Below are 18,715 nucleotides of genomic sequence, written 5' to 3'. Positions count from 1 at the left end.
TTGTATCTTACAGCCAGCCAACCAGACATTGCTTTCAGTGTGGGAGTATGTGCTCGTTTTTAGACCAATCCTAAGGAATCTCACCTCACTGCAGTAAAGCGTATCATCAGGTATGTAAATGATACCCTTTCTTATGGCATTTGGTATTCTAGAGAAACAAACCTTGTTGTTGAAGGATACTCTGATGCAGATTGGGCTGGAAATGCTGATGATCGAAAGAGCACCTCAGGAGGATGTTCCTATGTGGGGAACAATCTTGTAGCATGGATAAGCAAGAAACAAGCCTCCATATCTCTCTCCACTGCTGAGGTTGAGTATATTGCTGCGGGTAGCTGCTGTACCCAATTATTGTGGATGAAAACATTGCTGGGGGACTACGGATTCTCTCAAGATACTATGATTATCAACTGTGATAATACTAGTGCTATCAATATTTCCAAGAACCCCGTTCAGCATTCTCGGACCAAGCACATCGACATCAGGCATCACTTCTTACGTGACCTTGTGGAATCCGAGGTAGTCTCACTCTCAATCATCCCCACTGAAAACCAATTGGCTGACATTCTTACCAAACCTCTAGATGGTAGCAGGTTCTAGTCCCTTCGAAAAGCCATTGGTGTGTGTGCCATGTCCTAGACATGATGTTTCATGCTGGGATAAGCTTCTTGTCGTTTGCCAGCATGATGTTGTAAAAAATAAAAAATAAAAATTGGGAGGTGGTAGCAGGTTGGTCCTTTCTAAGGTATGTCAGCTCTCTCATACATTTTACTTGGTTTATTAGTTCACTATGCATGGATGAATTATTCTTACATATGGTTGAGAACACAAATCTGACATATGCAAAGGTTTCCTGCTCACTTGTTTTGATTGATAGCTTCTTTTCCTCATGCGATGAAAAATGTGCACTATCTACGACTCTCCTATAAGGTACATCTTTCCTTCTCTGACCTTTTTGTTTCTAGAAATTCTGGATAAGAGAAGAAGTTTTTGATAAGATGACCAAATTGACCACATGCTAGTTGAACCTAGCACCTATAAACTCTGGCATTCCCATAGTTTGCAGCACCATAAGAAACAAGCAATTAATCGTATGAAATCTATGCTTTAAAGTATATATTCACTGCTTATGTGCTACATTTGCTTTATGCCTTGCCCTCTACGTGGAAGTAAAACATTTACGTTGTCCTTCATGGTACAAGTAAATCACTTAGGTGCTGCATCTCAGGGGGAGTGTATCAGATGAGGGTGGCTAGGCCCTAGTAAGGTTTGACTTTTGGCTTATCTTCCATTTATTTTCTCTCCTGTCTAAGAAAATCTAGTTGCTATTGGTCAAAATATTGAAAGTCATACCGTATGGGTAACGGTCTTCACACACCCACACATTGCATGAGCAAATAGTGCTACTTTCCATACTCGAGTTGCAAGGGAATCTGTGCCTATCTTATTCTTGTCTATCAACTGTATGTTTGAATAATTTTGACATGCTTTGTGTCTAATTTCTCAAGACAGGGATACATACGCGTGCTCTTATACTTGTGAAGGACCTATCCATGCTGCTCCTTTTTCTTCCATTCAGCTTGATGTTTTTCCTTCCTCTTGTCTATAAAACTGTTTGACTTATATTACTCTATTCCCGGGTCCTTCTGAGACCGTTAGGGGGAGTAATTTCTATTACAGTTGGATTTTATTACTCTATTTTACCCTTTGTCCCTTTGTGACAAAAAGGGGGAGTAATTTTTGTTTGGACCGGGAATGTATTTCCAAACCGGTCAAGTGATTTTTGTCCCAGAATGGCCAAAGAGGGAGTTTGTTAGTATTTTGGCCTCATTCTGTGTTTGGACAAAATCACCTATGTGTAAAGATGCTGTAAACAGGGATTCCACTTGTCAGAGCATTTTCAGAAGACTCTGCACTGCGAAAAAGATAGAAGATTTCAGATTTCCTGTTAGCCGTCCGGACGACATGTTATCCCGTCCGGACGCCCATCTGTCCATTGATCCATTCGTCCGGACGACGTGTCATACCGTCCGGTCGCCAGACAGACCAGCATCATCCGTCCGGACGACGTATCTTTCCGTCCGGACCCTCCACTGTATCAAGAAGCTTCTGTTCCAGCTTGCATCCATCCGGACATCTCAACAGCCCGTCCGGACGTCCATCAATGATTGATCAGCTTCAGATTCTTTCCAAGTTTAGAATAAGGGAAGATCGATACATCCATCCTGACGATGTTGGTGCCCTGTCCGGACGCGCGTCTCCATAAAGCAAGAATCGCAATTCAAATATCACGGTCCGGAAGTCAGTCAGCCTTGGTCCGAACGAGCGTGCAACTAAGATGGAAATTGCCAATTCGACTTCAACCTTCCGGACGTCTGCCTCTCATGGTCCGGACGCGCGCATAGCAGATATGGAAATTGCGTGATGAAGAATTACTGTCCGAACGTTCATCCCCCTTGGTCTTATATGGAAATTACTTGCAACGGATGTGCGACCGTCCGGATGTCAGTGCCTCACCGTCCGAACGCGGCTCTTAAATAGGAAAAATTTTCAGCGAAATTTTCAGAAAATCCTGTCGCACAGTTGTCTGTCCGGACGGCGTCCGTACATATTACAACAGTCGCCCATTCTGCACCTCAGCCTATAAATAGAGGCCCCTGGGCATTGAGAACTGCAAGAATTCGGTATTGAATTCCACAAGAGCTCAGAGAAGTTCAAGATCCCTCTGAAGCCGTTACAAGTATGTTGCGCTACATCTGAAGTCTATCTTAGGGGTTGGCCTTAAGGTAAAGGATTCCATTGAAGACCCCTTCAGGTAGGAGACCTGGTTGGGAAGCGTTCGTGTTGGGTTACACCTCAGAGAGCAAGGTAGGACCACTGCATCGGGTTAATGTGAGTGTTACTATCTTATATCTAGCTTTGTCTTCTGAATAATGGAATTCCTGGGTTTGGCTGCCCCGGAGTGGTTTTTCTCTTCATTGAGTTTCCACTTCGTCAACAAAAATCTGTGTTGTTTACTTTCTGTATTGTTATTTTTGTTGCACACTTTACACACACTTGTCTTATTTTAGAAGTCAATTTTGATTTTCAGTGAGAACATGTTCCTAGTGGGATTCGAGTATGTATGGTACAAATCCAGGATCCTGAAGGGGAGATCTTGGTTATTTGACGGGAACCTTGTTTCCCTTGCCCATTTTGATGGTATTACACCACCATCCCAGATGAACTTTGAGAAGGAGTCTTTCTAGGTGCGGATGTACAACATGCCGTTAGCTTGCATGGGCAAATAAGTTGGATACAAGATTGGAAATTCGGTTGGCATGGTGGAGGATGTCGATATTACCGATGATGAAGCTGGTTGGGGGAATATTTACGGGTGAAGATCATGCTGGACTTATAAAAACCATTGGCCAGGGGGCGCATGCTTCATATTCAAAACAAATCAACTTAAGTGGCCTTCAAGTATGAGAAAATACCTAAGTTCTGTTTTAAGTGTGGTGTTATAAGACATGGAAGATCAGGGTGCTGTAGCCAAGGAAACCGATTGCCAGGTAAAGAAGATGATACCCCGTATGGTCATTGGCTTCGGGTGAGTTACCTTATCCGGAGGGGGGCGCTGGTGATATGCGGTTTTGGTAGATCCTGAAATGGAGGCGACAATGGTGAATCCCAGCCCCAAAGGGAGACCAGCAAGAACTCAGGCAATAGCGAGGTGGCAAGTCCTAGGGCTGAACCACTCATGACAGGCGGCAGCGGCGAGCCCCATAACCGTAACCCTAGCACGTCTACGCTGGTGACAACTGTTATGGAAACAAAGCATATGTTACGGGAAGCATTAACTGGGGGAGATACGGTCATGAAGGTGGGGATAGAAACGTGCGGATTTGCGGAAAGCCATGCGGGCAGACCACATGAGCATTTAAATGGGGGGGAAACACTCTTGAATTATGGGAAAGAAACAAGCGGTTTTTCGGATGGGAAGTGATACATGCACTACAAGTACACTACAAGTGCGCAACTCCAAGGTACATTGGGGTGTAACTCACACATGCGGGTCCCCTCCAATATACCTTGGAGTTGTGCACTTGTAATGCACTTGTTGTAATTCTAGCATTTCCCTTTTCGGATTATTATGTACGGAACAATTGGGAGGGACAACATAACAAGAAAGCTCAAAATGGAAAGTCAGCTGGAGGAGTTATTTCGGAAGATTCTGTTGAGAATCAATTGGGAATTTTACCCAAAAAATTTATGGGCACGTGGGACACGGGCTTAGGAAGGATGGTGTGGCAAAGGTTGAGGGAAGGACATCTAGCCTTACAGCTAGACTGAGACACAAAAACTAATACATATTTTCCACATGTTGAAGATAGAGCTGCAAGAGATCTGAGGCAGCTACACTTGAGTTCTCAACCACAAGTAGTCTGAACACATCCGAAGGAAACGAGAGCTTATTAGTGCACAACAGTTGTGTAATTATTGTAGACACAGGATGGGACCCATGTGGTGGGTCACACCACATGAGTCCCACCCCTATAAACCTGCACAACTGTTGTGCATAAGTCTTTTCTTGGAGGAAACATCATCTAAACAAGTGTCACAAGAGAACAATCCAGAAACCAACCAAGCAAAGTCTCCTCCCATTGAACATTATAGAAGATCACCAGGCTCTTGCTCAACTTGGAAGAAGAGAGCAAGTGCATGATATTCCATTAAAGGTGATTCAAAGCAGGTTGGAGGAGATGAAGGGAAGAGGAAGGAGTCACTGGAAGAAAAAGGTCACGCTACAAAGAAAGGCAGGAAGTCCAGAGGAAACACAGCTCTCTAACAGGGAGATAAGGCGGAGTCTGTGGAATAGCCTCGCCCATCACCATGAATCTCTTGACCTGGAACTGCCGGGGGCTTGGGAACCCCTGGACAATTAGAACCCTCTGCCATTTGGTAAGGGAGAAGAAGCTCGTGTTGGTTTTCCTCATGGAAATCAAAATGATGCAGAATAGGATTGCTTTTCTAAAAATAAAACTTGGCTTTGATCACATGTTTGCTGTGGACCGCAAAGGGCGCAGTGGGTGTCTCATCTTACTATGGAAATTAGATATCAAGGTTGAAGTCCAAAACTACAACAGACGGCACATAAATGCAATGATCGAACACAGCAATGACGAGCCTCCATGGAAATTCACAGGCTTTTATCGAAGCTGTTAAGATGCCGGAAGCATGGTCTCTGCTCAGGTATTTGTCTAGATTGTCGCTGAATCCATGGTTCTGTATTAGGAATTTTAATGAAATAATTCTCTCTACCTCCGAGAAATCAAGTTTGTCCATTCGGCCAATGTGTCAGATGCTTGACTTCCAAGGGCCTTGGAAGACTGCTAGTTGATGGACTTAGGTTTCTGTGGACCTAAGTATACATGGAGTAATGGTAGGAGTGGCAGGGACTTTACTAGGGAGAGATTGGACAGAGCTGTGGCTAACAACAACTGGAGCATGCTGTTTGATGTTGTAGAGGTCAATGTGCTAGCCCGAAGTAGCTCAGATCATAATCCTTTATTAATATCATTTTCCAATACAAAGGATATCCAATGGAGGTAGTGCAAGACTTTCAAGTTTGAAGCAAGCTAGACAAAACACAAAGACCATGGGGAGATTATCAAACAAGCTTGGTGAGCAAAAGCAAATGTGGGGGATTACTGGCAGAACATACATGGAAAGTTAAAGGGGTGTCAAAGGCTTTTGCAACAATGGGAGCGCAAGAAGGAAAACCAAGTGGAACAACAGATTCAGAAGACTGTACAGAAGCTGCATTCTCTCTAAATCAATGATATCTCAGAACAGCAGAAGGAAAAGTCTATCCTTAAGGACAAATTGCACTTTCTATTGGAGCAGGAGGAAGTAAAATGGAAACAACGAGCTAAAGAAAATTGGCTCAAGTTCGGAGACAAAAATACCAAGTTCTATCATGCACGTGCAAATCAGAAAACCAGGAGGAACCAAACTGTAAAGATCATGGATAAGGATGGTAGGCAGTGCACTTCTCAGGTGGATATAGAAAATGCTTTTGTTCAATATTATCAGGAGCTATTTACTGAAGGGGAAGAATTGGAGGTTGCAGCTTGTGTGGAGGCTCTTGATAGGAAGGTAACCCGAGTGATGAACCAAAGATTGTTAGCTGAGTTCTCTATTGATGAGATAACTTTTGTTTTGAACCAAATGCCACCTTTGAAGGCCCCTGGTCCTGATGGATTTCCAGCTTCTTTCTTTCAACATAATTGGGCTACTATACACAATGAGGTAAGTACAACCATTTTTCACTTTCTCAACTCGGGAGTGTTGGATGATACTATCAATGAAACTCATATAGCCCATGTTTCGAAAAAAAACCCTCCCCTGTGACTGACTTTAGGCCAATAAGTTTATGTAATGTTATTTATAAACTTATCTCAAAAATATTAGCCAATAGACTTAAAGTGGTGTTGCTTGATATTATATCCTCTACCCAAAGTGCATTTATCCCAGGAAGATTGATCACTAACAATGTTCTAGTATCATATGAGACTATGCACTCTATGCATACATGTATGTTGAGCAAGGTAGGTTATATGGGCATCAAACTTGACATGAGTAAGGCCTACGATCGAGTTGAATGGGAATTCTTGGAGGCTGCAATGAATTGGCTGGGCTTTGCAGACAGATGGATTCACTTAGTGATGACCTGTGTGCGTTCAGTTTCATACTTAGTGGTGGTAAATGGCAATCCAGTGTGTAACATCCAGCCATCAAGGGGAATCCACCAAGGGGATCCAATTTCACCATACCTATTCTTATTATGTGCGGAGGCCCTCAGCTCTTTACTCTCCCAAGAAGAGCACAAAGGAGTAATCACATGGGTTCCTACATCACAGGGGTTCCTACCTCCCCAAAGGGCCCCTGTCTAAGCCATCTATTTTTTTGCAGATGACAGCATGCTCTTCTACAAGTCAAACTTAGTAGAATGGTGTAGACTCCTGAGAATTCTGGGGATATATGAAGCAGGGTCAGGACAAAAACTCAATATGCAAAAGACTTCAATTTTCTTCAGCTGCAACACTAGCCAAGATAGAAGACAAGAAATTCTTAGATTATCTGGATTGATTGAGGCTCACAAATTCGATACTTATCTTGGGCTGCTAGCTCTAGGTTGCCAGTCCAAAAACCAAGCATTTACCAATATCAAAGAAAGACTAGGGTAGAAACTCAGCAACTGAAAAGTTAAGTTCCTCTCCCAAGCTGGCAAAGAAGTCCTACTGAAGGCAGTGGTCCAGGCAATCCCCACCTACAGCATGAGTGTTTTCTTACTTCCAGTTTCTCTTTGCAAGGAGCTGAATAGTTTGTTGCAACAATTTTGGTGGGGATGGTTCGATTTTAGGGACCTTTTATCTTTCAACAAGGCACTTCTGGCAAAGCAAGGGTGGCGTCTTGTACAGAACCCTTCCTCTCTCACTGGCCAGATTATCAAAGCTAAGTATTTCCCTCATACCTCATTTTTGGAAGCTTCTCTAGGAAATCATCCTTCCTTTGCTTGGAGAAGCATTTTTTTTCTCTTGAGAGTTGCTGCAACAAGGTTTATTATGGAGGGTGGGAAATGGCAACTGTATAAATGTATGGGATGATAGGTGGCTGCCCACTCCCACTTCATTTTCTGTCCAATCCACAAGGAGTCCTGCCAGGAAATACAAAGGTGGCATCATCGATTGATCAGGAGTCTAGGGGCCAATATTCCCGAGTCTGACTTTGCCACATGATCGACTGATTTGGAGTGGAACAACTAATTGGATTTTTTAGTACGCAGTGCTTACCACTTGGGGATGGAGTTACAAGAAAGAGCTAGGGGCCAATGTTCCAAGGTAGAGAAGAATCAGGATGGGGGAAGCAATATGGAATCTGAATGTTCCGAATCCTGTCAAACTTTTCCTATGGCATGCATGCAAAAATATCCTTCCCACAAGGATGAATCTAGTTAAAAGAAGAGTGGTGGAAGATGGAATTTGCCCCTGCTGCTGTAAAGAAGAGGAAACAATTGTACATGCACTGTGGCTATGTCCAGCTGCACAGGATGTATGGGGTGGTGGCTCATCTATTTTCCAAAAATGTTGTTATGCAGGAACGTCTTTTATGCAGATATTTGAGTGCTGCTTGGCTCGGTTCACCAATGAGGAGCTAGATCTATTGGCAGTTCTTGCCCGCAGGAATTAGCTAAGAAGGAATGCATTGATTTTTGAAAGGGTGTTTACCCACCCAAACAATGTATATGCAGAGGCGGCAACATTACTGGAAGAGTTCAAAAGGTGTACAAAGATTGAGATGCAGCCCACTCAAACGGATGAGGTTGAACGGTATACCTGCATGACTGGTTGGCTGCCCCCTCCCAAGGGGGTTATAAAGGTGAATTGGGATGCATCTCTCAATAAGAAGGAAGGATGCATAGGCTTGGGGATTATTGCCCGGGACAGTGTAGGTAATTTTCTGGGAGCAAGATGTTTGACACAGAAGATAATGACCGATCCACATACTGCTGAAGCAATGGCAACATCTTGTGCGGTAAGTTTTAGCAAAGATGTGGGATTTTTTAATGTGGTTTTTCAAGGAGATGCCTTACGGGTTATAAGAGAGGCCAATTCCGAACCTCCACTTTTTTCACGAAGTGGCCATTTTATATAAGGCATCCAGCAGGAGTTGAAGGATTTAGATCCACTAGTTTTGTTCATGTATCTAGAGAGCAGAACACAGCAGCCCATGTCCTAGCCAAAGAGGCAGCTGCAAATTATATTGATGCAGTTTGGCTGGAGGATGTTCCAAAGAGTACTGTTGAAATTGTAACTAGGGAACAAGGAGTCCCTAGATCCTAAGTTGTTTTTGGGATCAGTTTTTGAGATAATTAATGAAGATTGAATCGTTTCTGTTAAAAAAAAAAACAAAAAACAAAAAACAAATAATAAAAGAGTTTTCAAACAGGACATTTTAGTCTAAGATCTGGGTTCATCATAACAATTTTTTTTTGTTTTTTCCTTTCTCAACATACAAAATGTTCGTTGGCCAGAGTCTTCTACAAGAGAATTATACAAATCAAGGTATTGAGGCCCCTTAGCCAAAGAAAGTTGCAGGGAAAGCATACAAAAATATATGATTTACACAATTTGGCTCCTTCCCCGTCTAAGGATCTATAAATACAAGTGTGGGGAATAGAGAATTTTGTAGCAGTATACATGCGCTAGAAATCTAATCATGTCAAATTGAACATGGCTAGAAATAATTGGCTGAACCTGTAAACACTGTCGGTTGAGAATTTTCCAAAGTCAATCTGCAGGAAAACGAAATACACCAGCAGTATTAAAATTGCTGGTACCTTTCATCCTGCTAAAAATGTTGGCGCTTTAGGTTTGCCTGGTTCATATTAGGGAAGATCTTGTTATGAGTCAGAGATGGGCTTGGATTTGAAAAACTTGGCAACCGCCTGGTAAAGATTCTCTTCCTCAAAGGGCTTTGAGACGTATCCATCCATCCCACATTTCAGGCACTCATCATACGTTGCATGAATAACATCAGCTGTCATGGCTAATATTGGCACATGCCACTCTCTCTTTCTAATAGCTCCATCTGTTGTGGCTCCACCATTCATTTGCTCATTTGCCTTGCTCTCCATTACACGTATTCGACGGGTTGCCTCAAACCTGCAATTACAGGAAATATTTACGCCTCTGTTATGTTCAGTGTACCGATAAATTGTACTTCATAAGATTTATATCCTTCGAATGGCTCAACATTTGCCTGCCAAGTGGGTTTCAATGCCAAAATATTTTATTTCTGCACAGCTTAAAATTTAGTCACCAAATGAACACAAGTATAAAGAAAGTCAAAATGTTCATTTGAAGAGTAACCATACCAGAATTAGTTGCAACTTAATACAAGTTGAGTTGCTAAAGCCACCTTAATATCAGCATCATAGTTTGAACTGAATAATTTAAAACTGGAAAAGATTTTAAGTTCCTTGTCCCAACTAGCTGGGGCTTGGATGCATAAAGTTACTTATACAAGGATATATGCTCACCTGCATTTTTTTCAGTATTATATGATCATGCTTGGGTTGTAATATGAGTTTGACACAATAGCTTTAGACATTTAAAACTAATAATAATAAAAAAAAAAAAAAAAATCAAAATATCATTATCAATCCGAAATTTAGTTGTATGCAGGTTTGGATAGAAGATTAAACAATAAGAAATAGAGAACCGAATGTTAAGTTAAAGCACCTTTATCTTCTATAAATTTCAACTCATCAGATTATCTACTCACCAGCACCATTTTCAGTCTTCTATGATCTTTCCCTGGGTTTCAAATATGAGTTTGAGACACTAATCATTATAGCCTTAGTTTTCTGTCAAAAAGGTTTGACTGATTGTTGTTGTCCCGAATTCAGGTTAAATAGATGATTCCTTGGGAATATTAGGAAATAAAGATTAATTTCGATATTTTAAACTCTCAGTGTGGTTCATACCGAATGGTACCTGTGTAATACCAATCAGTCTCTATTTATCAATTCAAAGTTGACCGTGATCATGTGCAATAGATTGGTTAAATTCTTGTTATAACATAACACATCAGATCAGTTGATCCCATCCACAAACACTCCTGCCCCTAAAAACAAACAATTAATATATAATTCAAAATTGTGGCTTATCTCCCAAAACATAGGGCAAAGTTGAGCAACTCCCACTCAAGCCTCAGCCCCCAAAAGATACATAGGTTACGATTAGTAACCTCCATCTTCGTGCTCTCAGGCAGGGTTTTAGGCAATTTCCCAACCAAGTAGACAGCATCAGAGGAGAATTACATCAGTGGAACTACTATTTAGAGTGATACATATTCGAATGAAACATTAAGACAACCACTATAAAATAGTGATTAGATAAATGCTTGCACATATACAGCATATGATACAACAACCGGACAAATTATAAGTTATGATTATGTAGCTACCATTATATCAAAAATACCTGAAAAGTTCATCACAATGCTTTTATACTTTTTGTAACAAGGACTCACCAAATGATCTGTAAAGGCTAAGTCATCAATGAGTAACTGAATATTTTGATTGCATTCAAGAATTTAAATACATACCCATCCATTTCTGGCATCTGAATGTCCATGAAGCAGGCATCAAAATTATGTGGTAGTTGAAGCAGTGCCAGTGCAGCTTTGCCACTCTCAGTGCACTCTACATCAGCTCCAAACTTCTTTAGTGCACCTGCAGCAACTCTGCGGTTAACCCTATTGTCATCAACCACTAAAATTTTCTTGCCACAAAGCAGGCTCTGAAGGAAAGAAGATCCATTAGGCATGTCTTTCTCCTGCTGCCTCTTCTTCCCTATCCCCAGCACCTGTTGAAGACATGCAGCAACCATACTTGCCCTCATAGGTTTCATGATCACAGTATCTGCAAAACCTGCTGCCTTTGCTTTATCAAATTCAGCTTTATCGATATTGGTTGCGAGAAGAATCATCTTAGGCAACTGAAAAATATGCCCATTCTGTGTCCAGTCCAATAACCAAACATTCAAACCACCTTCCTCACCAGACATCCATGAATCCTTCTCAACTAGAACTAAATCTGGCTGGAAGTTTCTGTCATAGTAAATAAAGTAGTTTTACTCAGCAAGCTAAATCTTATAATTTCAATATATTGAAACATTGGGGTTTCTCAGGAGTCCAAATTTAAAGGGTGTTGCTCATAAAAACTTAAAGGAGTTGTTACGCATGAACACAATTGGCATTCCTTTTCCAATATGGTTGCTGGTTCATTACAAAAGCGCAATCTTGGAAATTTAGTAAATACATTTACTCAAATCTGGTGTTCTTTGGTCTATGTATATAAACACAGATAATGTCATGCTCTTGCAATGTTTAGTGTACGAAATTTCTTTTTTCTTTTTTTTCCTTTTCTGTTAGTGTTCAAGAGCCTACTCCATTGCAATCAATTGCTGGTGCTGCAAGAACACCTAAAAAATTGGAAAAAATTAAAATTAGTCCTAAGTTTTCTTGCGATTTGAATTCAGTCCCTAGATTCTTAATTTCAACAATTAGGTTCTTAAGTTTTATCTACGTTTCAAATTGATCCTTCTGTCAACCTGCCATCCAAATATTTAAAGGCTTATCTACCATGACATCCATTAATACGTCGACATGTGGCACCGATCTGCCACATCATGCACAAAAAGAAAAAAAGAACAATAAGAAAGAGGAAAGGGGTAGGGGTGGTCTGGCCACCCGCCTAGCTGACCCTAGGGAGGTTGGGACTGCCCAAGCCACCCCTTCACCTAGGGGGTGGCTGGACCATCCCCATGGTGATTTTGAAGGGGTGGCTCAGGCCACCTCCCCCAGTGGCCAAGTGGTGATATGTTAATAGGTGTGACATGGCAAACTAACCACATGGCAGATAAGCTGTTAAATATTCAGACGACAAATTGATGGAAGAATCGATTTGAAATGTAAGTAAAACCCAAGGACCTAATTGTCGAAAATCAATCTAATTTTGATTTTTCCCAAAACAATTTGAAGGATCTTGGTCAATTGGAAATCTACTAGAAGACAAAATGAAGGATAGTGAATTAACACGACTTTTCCTTCTGAAACCACAGGGTTGTGGCAACAAACAATGTTATCACTCCCAAGGCTTTGCGATTGAGATGAAGTTTATAACATCTGAAAATAAAAATGCCACAGGGTGTTAAGAAAAAGAATCAGAAAAAAGAGAAATTACCGAGATGTAAGAGAACCATTTTTCCCGGTCATAGCAGCTGCAATCTTGAAGCTACTAGCAACTTCAACCAGGATACCTAGTCTCTTTAAATGGTATCTGGTTACAGCAGCTCTAACTGGTTTCTCATCAACTACTAATGCTTTTAATCCTCTAAAACCAGAAGGCAAATCTTCAGAATTAGGTTTTTTCATACCACCAAGTGCATTCTTCTTACACCTCCCAAAAACAGCAGTGAATGAAAATGTACTGCCAACCTGAGGTCGGCTTATGAAATTTATCTGACCACCCATTAGCTCTACTAGACACTTACTAATGCTCAAGCCTATACCAGTTCCTCCATAATGTCTAGACGTTGAGCTATCTGCCTGCATGAACGGCATGAATACCCGATCCTGGGCGCATAACGGAATCCCAATTCCTGTATCCTCCACACATACCATCAAAGTGATATGTTCAGAAGCTTCATTAGTGTTCATCATGGTATGTGAAGCTTCAGAACGGAGTTCTTCATCAGCAACTAGATGCTTAAAGATATCCCAGCTGTTCCGCTCATCAGCAACTTCACAACCGCTTAAGGTTTTAATCTCACGGCCACCAGATAAAAATATACTTCTATCAGATCCTCCATTTAAGCAAGTTTCAGCTTTTGCATTTACCATGGCCATTGCGTGTTCAGCTAGATGGACTTTAACAAATATATGTCCTCGTTCTGTGAACTGCCACATGCTCAATATAATTATTATCAACCATATCAAGTACGTTTGCAAAGAAAAAAGTGGATTCAGTGGTTGAAAACGAAATCAAACAATGCAAAGTTCTGATTGGGGGCAGAAACCATAAAACTCCACCAGTACAACAAATTATTAATCAAGGTAAAAATTAACAATATAAATTTAATAAATTTGAGTAGTAAGAATTTCATAATAGAGCTTCAATGATCCACTTACTTTAACAGAGTTTCCTACAAGATTTGTAACAATCTGTCTGAACCTCCCAGGATCCCCCATAACAATTTCAGGAACTTTATCGGAAACAAAAACTGCCAGCTTCACTTCCCCAATTGGTTATGTATCCAAGTTGAGAGGATTGGAGAATTTGAAAACGCATCATGAACAATGCCATCAATTTGTATCATAACCCCCAGCAAGGTGAATGGAAAAAAAAAGGAAAAAAAAAAGAAAAGAAAGAGAGAGAGAGTAAGTTTAAACACAAGAAGAACAGAATAAATTGTGGCTTATATTCATAATCTACAAGAATTATGTGTAATAATGATTAAGAAAAATGAAGGATTTTCATCACCTCTTACACCAGGTCAGGTAACCACATCAGCCAACAAAAAGATAATGAATAAACTGACTCACTAGTGGACTTACCTCAATGCCCTTGTGTCTAGACTTCTCAGAAAATAAAGAGAGGACATCATCCAGTATGGATCTGAGGACAAATGGGACTGCTTCCAGCTCTAACTTGCCGGCATCTATTTTTGCCCGATCAAGCACTTCATTAATCAATGCTATCAGTGCCTTCCCACAGGCTTGAGCAGTTTGAGCATAATCCCTCTGAGTCGAACTTAATTCTGTATCTAGAAGCAGAGCAAGCATTCCTGCAATTATGTAAATAATAAAACTTTTATCACTCATTAGTAAGTTTTCAAGTATAGAAAACATAATACTATCATATGAGAAGAAAAAAATTAAAGAGACTTCTAACATACCAAGGATGCCATTCATGGGTGTTCTAATTTCATGAGAAACAGTCGCTAGAAACTGGATAGATCACAAATAATACTCAAATTAAAAGGTGGAAGTTTGGATATTGAGTTGAAGTATGCTTTATAAAAACACCAAGAAGAGTACCTGGGATTTAGCAACATCTGCAGCTTCTGCTCGAACTTTCAGTTCTTGCATTTCATGGAAATCATCCTCAACTTTAACAATGTGAATTCCTGCGCCATATAAGATATAACCTACCAGTAAACCGATCACAAAGAACAAGAACGCGGTGGTGAGTGCTGTCCATGACATGGGTGCCTTCTGATGATATCTGCTTAAAATCCAAAAGAGCATTTATGAGACGAAAACCATGGAACTCTTCCATCTGTCTTCTGAAACTATGATCAATTACTGGATGCCCTTACCTACATATCATTTGATGCTTCCTAAAAGGATCCCCAAAATCAAGCTTGCTTTCATGAAAAAGAGACAAGTCACTGTCTTGATATTGGTGACCATACATGATTAGGGGATCAGAGGAGTTGGTGACATCATACACATTCACTAAAATTGCCTGATTCCCAGCAAGTTGGCCAAGTAAATTCTCCACAAGGGACTCAACATCAAAGGCTCCACCAACATATCTGCTCAAAATCAGAAATTTCATTAACATAAAGGCATCTAGAACTTACACATTAACACTTTGCTCAAACATTATGAGAAGAAGAAATGAAAGCCAGGACTTCTAATTTCTAATTTAGTATAAGACCATCACAACATACTCTAAGGGAAACCAACTGAACTTCAGTTTATGAAAATAAACCAGGAACTCATATGCACAAAGCACATGGAGAAAAGGATAAACTTCATAGCTGACAAATTCGGTGGAGTAGGATTGGATGACGTAGGTTTCGGTGTCTCATTAAAGCTCCAGCAAAAAGAATGTCATTCCTATCCTTCCCACAACCAGTTTAGCTTAGTCTTCCAGTCTACCTGTTAATCTCCATTCTAGACTTAATCTGTTCATAAACTGTACATGCCGACACACAAAAAACCAACGACAAGCGTTTCAAAGATACGCTTAGTATTCAAATCACAAGGGCAAACTCTGAGGACTTACCCTGCAGTTGCTTCAATGACCTCTTGCACTGCTGGGTTTAAAGAGAGCTTGGATTTGTAAACGGGGAATGTCAGCACAACACCAAGATGATGAGAGCCCAGTAGCCTGAAGGGACTTGTCAAAACAGCTTTCCCAGTAGCCCTCGCCCTCAAAATGTTTTCTCGATCTTCCTACATCACGCATGTTAGAATATTAATTTAATAATTAAATTTACCCATTCCCATAAGCTTAAACTTTTAAGCTAAGTGGTGATTTAACATGGTATAAGATACAGAGGTCATGAATTCAAACCTTAACTCCATAATTTACTCCATTTCAATTAAATATTCCACGTGTTAGCCTTACTTGTTGGGTAGAGTGTTAGTGTATTAATTAAATGATTAAATTTACCCATTCTCATAAGCTTAAACCTTAAGCTTATTGAGATCAGTGGTTGTTTAATGACACATACAAAACATTGCAGGCCTCATGAACCAATTTGTATATTACCGGAAATCATCAAATGTAAGCAAGAGAAACGAAGTGAATTCCAAATTTTATAGTTTACCTCTCCTGACATCATGTCAAGTGATTCAAGGTAAGAGAGGCTTTCCTGAGTGAATATAACGGGTGCGTACTCATCTCGCACCGGTGAAGGCTCCCTCTCCATCGTCTTTATTATCCAACCATGTTGTCTCTCGAAACTTTCCCTCTCTGAATTAACTACTCTCTGTGCATAGGCTACCCCACTCAGTAATGGCCGCTCAAAAGCGGTTATACCTGTGTACTCGGCAAAAGTTTCCTGCATTTTATCGAAATTAAAACTATAAAATCAACTGCATTTAATAGCAATCAGATTATATGCAAAAGCAACACATTTATTTGGCTCAATTTAAAGAGCATCTTTGTTTCTACAGGAAAAAAAAAACGGCAGAAAATGTCCTGGCAGCCAAACAAAGCCTAAAAATTATAGATCGAAATTCAAGCAAAAGAAGAAGAACAAACCTGATCAATTGCTGAAGGGTTCTTGTAGTAGTGGAAGGTGGAAACGAGGATGGCGAGGGCGTGCACATGATTAACGCTAACACTAAACTGATCTTGCAACATCCTAGCTCTCTGATCACACATGCTTCCCAGAATCTCCTTCCTCCTCACTTTGTTATCAGCATCCATACTATTGTAGATCATCATGCTCAAGAATGCCATAACCATGACCCAAAGCAGAAGAAACTTTGGGAGCCAATCCCTGTTGGCCTGAATGAATGTGTACCCTCTTTTGGTACCCATTTGCTCATTAAACCTCACTGCCACTGAGTGGTGGTGGCTCTGCTGCATCTTCAGACCCATCAGCACTAAAAAATTTCTTCTTCTTCTTCTTGTTTCTCTACTACGACCCAGTTCATATCTAAGCTAAAAAAGCCCCCAAGTAATGCATACACATATATAAATTACTGGCAATCTTTTCAGACACTTTTTTTCTGGCATGCAAAGAAAAAGGGTACCGAAGAAGTCCAAGTAAATTTAGCATTATAGCATTGTTTTGCGTGATTTAAACCTCCCAAAAGAGCATAAGTACACCCACAACCAAAACAGAGGAATATTGAACAATTGCACAAAATTCTCTCTCCCTCTCTCTCTCTCTCTCTCTCAGTGGAGAGCCATTTGTAGGCTAAAATCTAGAAAGAGAGGAGGTCAGAGATACCCAGAATTTTAAAAGAGAAGTACTCAGTTCCAAGAGACAAGCATGGCTCTCAAAAGGAGGAGAAGAAGAAAGAAAAAAAAAAGCTCAAATTCCAAAGACCAGCCTCTCTCAGTGTCTCTCTGTCAAAGGGGGTCTGTTCCTGTCTGTCTGAAGGCTTTGAATGATTAAAAAAGAAATGGGAATAGAAAAATACAGAGTGTAAACTCGCTTAATAATAAAATGTTCTCTCCAAACTCCAACCAAAAAGCGTGAAGTTTTAGTTGAGGCGTCCGGACAAAGAAGAGCACGTTCACTGGTTTTCTTCCTTAGAATAATCAATCAAATGCCGCAGATTGACCCCCAAAGAACACAGACACACTCACACAAAACAAACAGCGAAGCGCAAACAGCCCAGAAACAAAGAGAGAGAATGTGAGAAACTCTCAGAGAGAGAGAGAGAGAGAGAGAGAGTGGGTTGTTGAAAGAAACAATAATAATGTTTTTTTACCTGTAGAGCTAGTAGCTTGGCAGAGGAGGGTGTGTGGTGTGGTACAATGAATGAACAAATGGGAAAAGACTTCTTTTTTCTTTTTTTCTTTTAATAGTTAGATTTATTTCATGGGGGGGGGGGGGGTTTATTTACTTTGTCCTATGCTTTTTAAAGTAACACGGAGAAAAACTAAATCGAATTTTTAGGATTTTCCAAGATACGCTCTTGTCTCCTCGTCCTCTCTCTCTCTCTATAAAGTCCTCTCTCTGTCCCTCTGGCTTCTTCTTTATAATAATCTACTATTTTCACAACACACTCTGTCTCCTCTCTCTCTCTCTCTCTCTCTCTCTCTCCTTCTCCCATTTCGTGACCCAAAAACCATTGGGGCCTATAATTGAACCACTATCATGGTTCTACGCTTCGAATAGGTCAAACCATTTTTTTTTTCTTTTCTTTTTTATGCGATTCGTCTGATGGGTCCGACTTGTAAAAGGAAAAAGAGCTTCAAATGAAAAATATTGCTTTTAATTAAGCTATTTAGTAGACTACAATATAATTATTTTAAAATTGAGATAATGTGATAATATTTTACATGCTTTTACTGATTTTAGCTGTTAAATTATTAAGTTGAACCACGATTGTATAACAATATTCTAAATAATACTATTCATAATTTTGTTTTAGCTTCTAACGAAACAAAGAGCTGCCAAAAATCAAAAGATTAACCCTAAGAGGGCGGACAAGCGGTTAAGGCTTGAGGCTTCTAGGGTGTGATACTTATAAGGTCACAAGTTTTAGATTTGCCTGGTGCTACCTCTCTTTTTGAACTAGCCACTTAAGCATACCTTGCGATCCAAGCGTCACATGTGGATAGTGGCAGTTCTCATAGAGCACAGGAATATTAGTCATTGGTCTTGACAGTCAGTCACTACGCTCAGAAAGT

General features: G+C 40.4%; 1 protein-coding gene across 1 annotated transcript; it reads right to left on the bottom strand.

Annotated features, from left to right (window-relative positions):
- Positions 1 to 9,011: 9,011 nt before the first annotated feature.
- On the bottom strand, positions 9,012 to 17,813 carry LOC133877719 (histidine kinase 4). Its single transcript, XM_062316104.1, has 11 exons — positions 16,607 to 17,813; positions 16,170 to 16,403; positions 15,623 to 15,792; positions 14,928 to 15,146; positions 14,647 to 14,833; positions 14,505 to 14,556; positions 14,164 to 14,393; positions 13,738 to 13,836; positions 12,791 to 13,506; positions 11,152 to 11,655; positions 9,012 to 9,704 (listed from the first exon to the last, which is right to left on the bottom strand). The coding sequence occupies exons 1-11, from the start codon at positions 16,946 to 16,948 to the stop codon at positions 9,443 to 9,445; spliced, it is 3,015 nt and encodes a 1,004-aa protein (XP_062172088.1). The 5' UTR covers positions 16,949 to 17,813; the 3' UTR covers positions 9,012 to 9,442.
- Between the last annotated feature and the right edge of the window lie 902 nt (positions 17,814 to 18,715).

Source organism: Alnus glutinosa, chromosome 1 (genome assembly GCF_958979055.1).
Source record: "Alnus glutinosa chromosome 1, dhAlnGlut1.1, whole genome shotgun sequence".
Taxonomy (NCBI): domain Eukaryota; kingdom Viridiplantae; phylum Streptophyta; class Magnoliopsida; order Fagales; family Betulaceae; genus Alnus; species Alnus glutinosa.
Note: the sequence above shows the minus strand (reverse complement) of the source record. Positions and strands in the feature narration are given on the sequence as shown.

What these genes read in the sequence shown, in the direction of transcription:
- LOC133877719 (XM_062316104.1), bottom strand. Translation starts at nt 16,948, where the DNA reads ATGGGTCTGAAGATGCAGCAGAGCCACCACCACTCAGTGGCAGTGAGG. An exon ending in CAGATGTTGCTAAATCCCAG is followed by an intron (nt 14,557 to 14,646) that starts GTACTCTTCTTG and finishes TGATCTATCCAG; the next exon opens with TTTCTAGCGACTGTTTCTCA. An exon ending in ACCCATGAATGGCATCCTTG is followed by an intron (nt 14,394 to 14,504) that starts GTATGTTAGAAG and finishes ACATAATTGCAG; the next exon opens with GAATGCTTGCTCTGCTTCTA.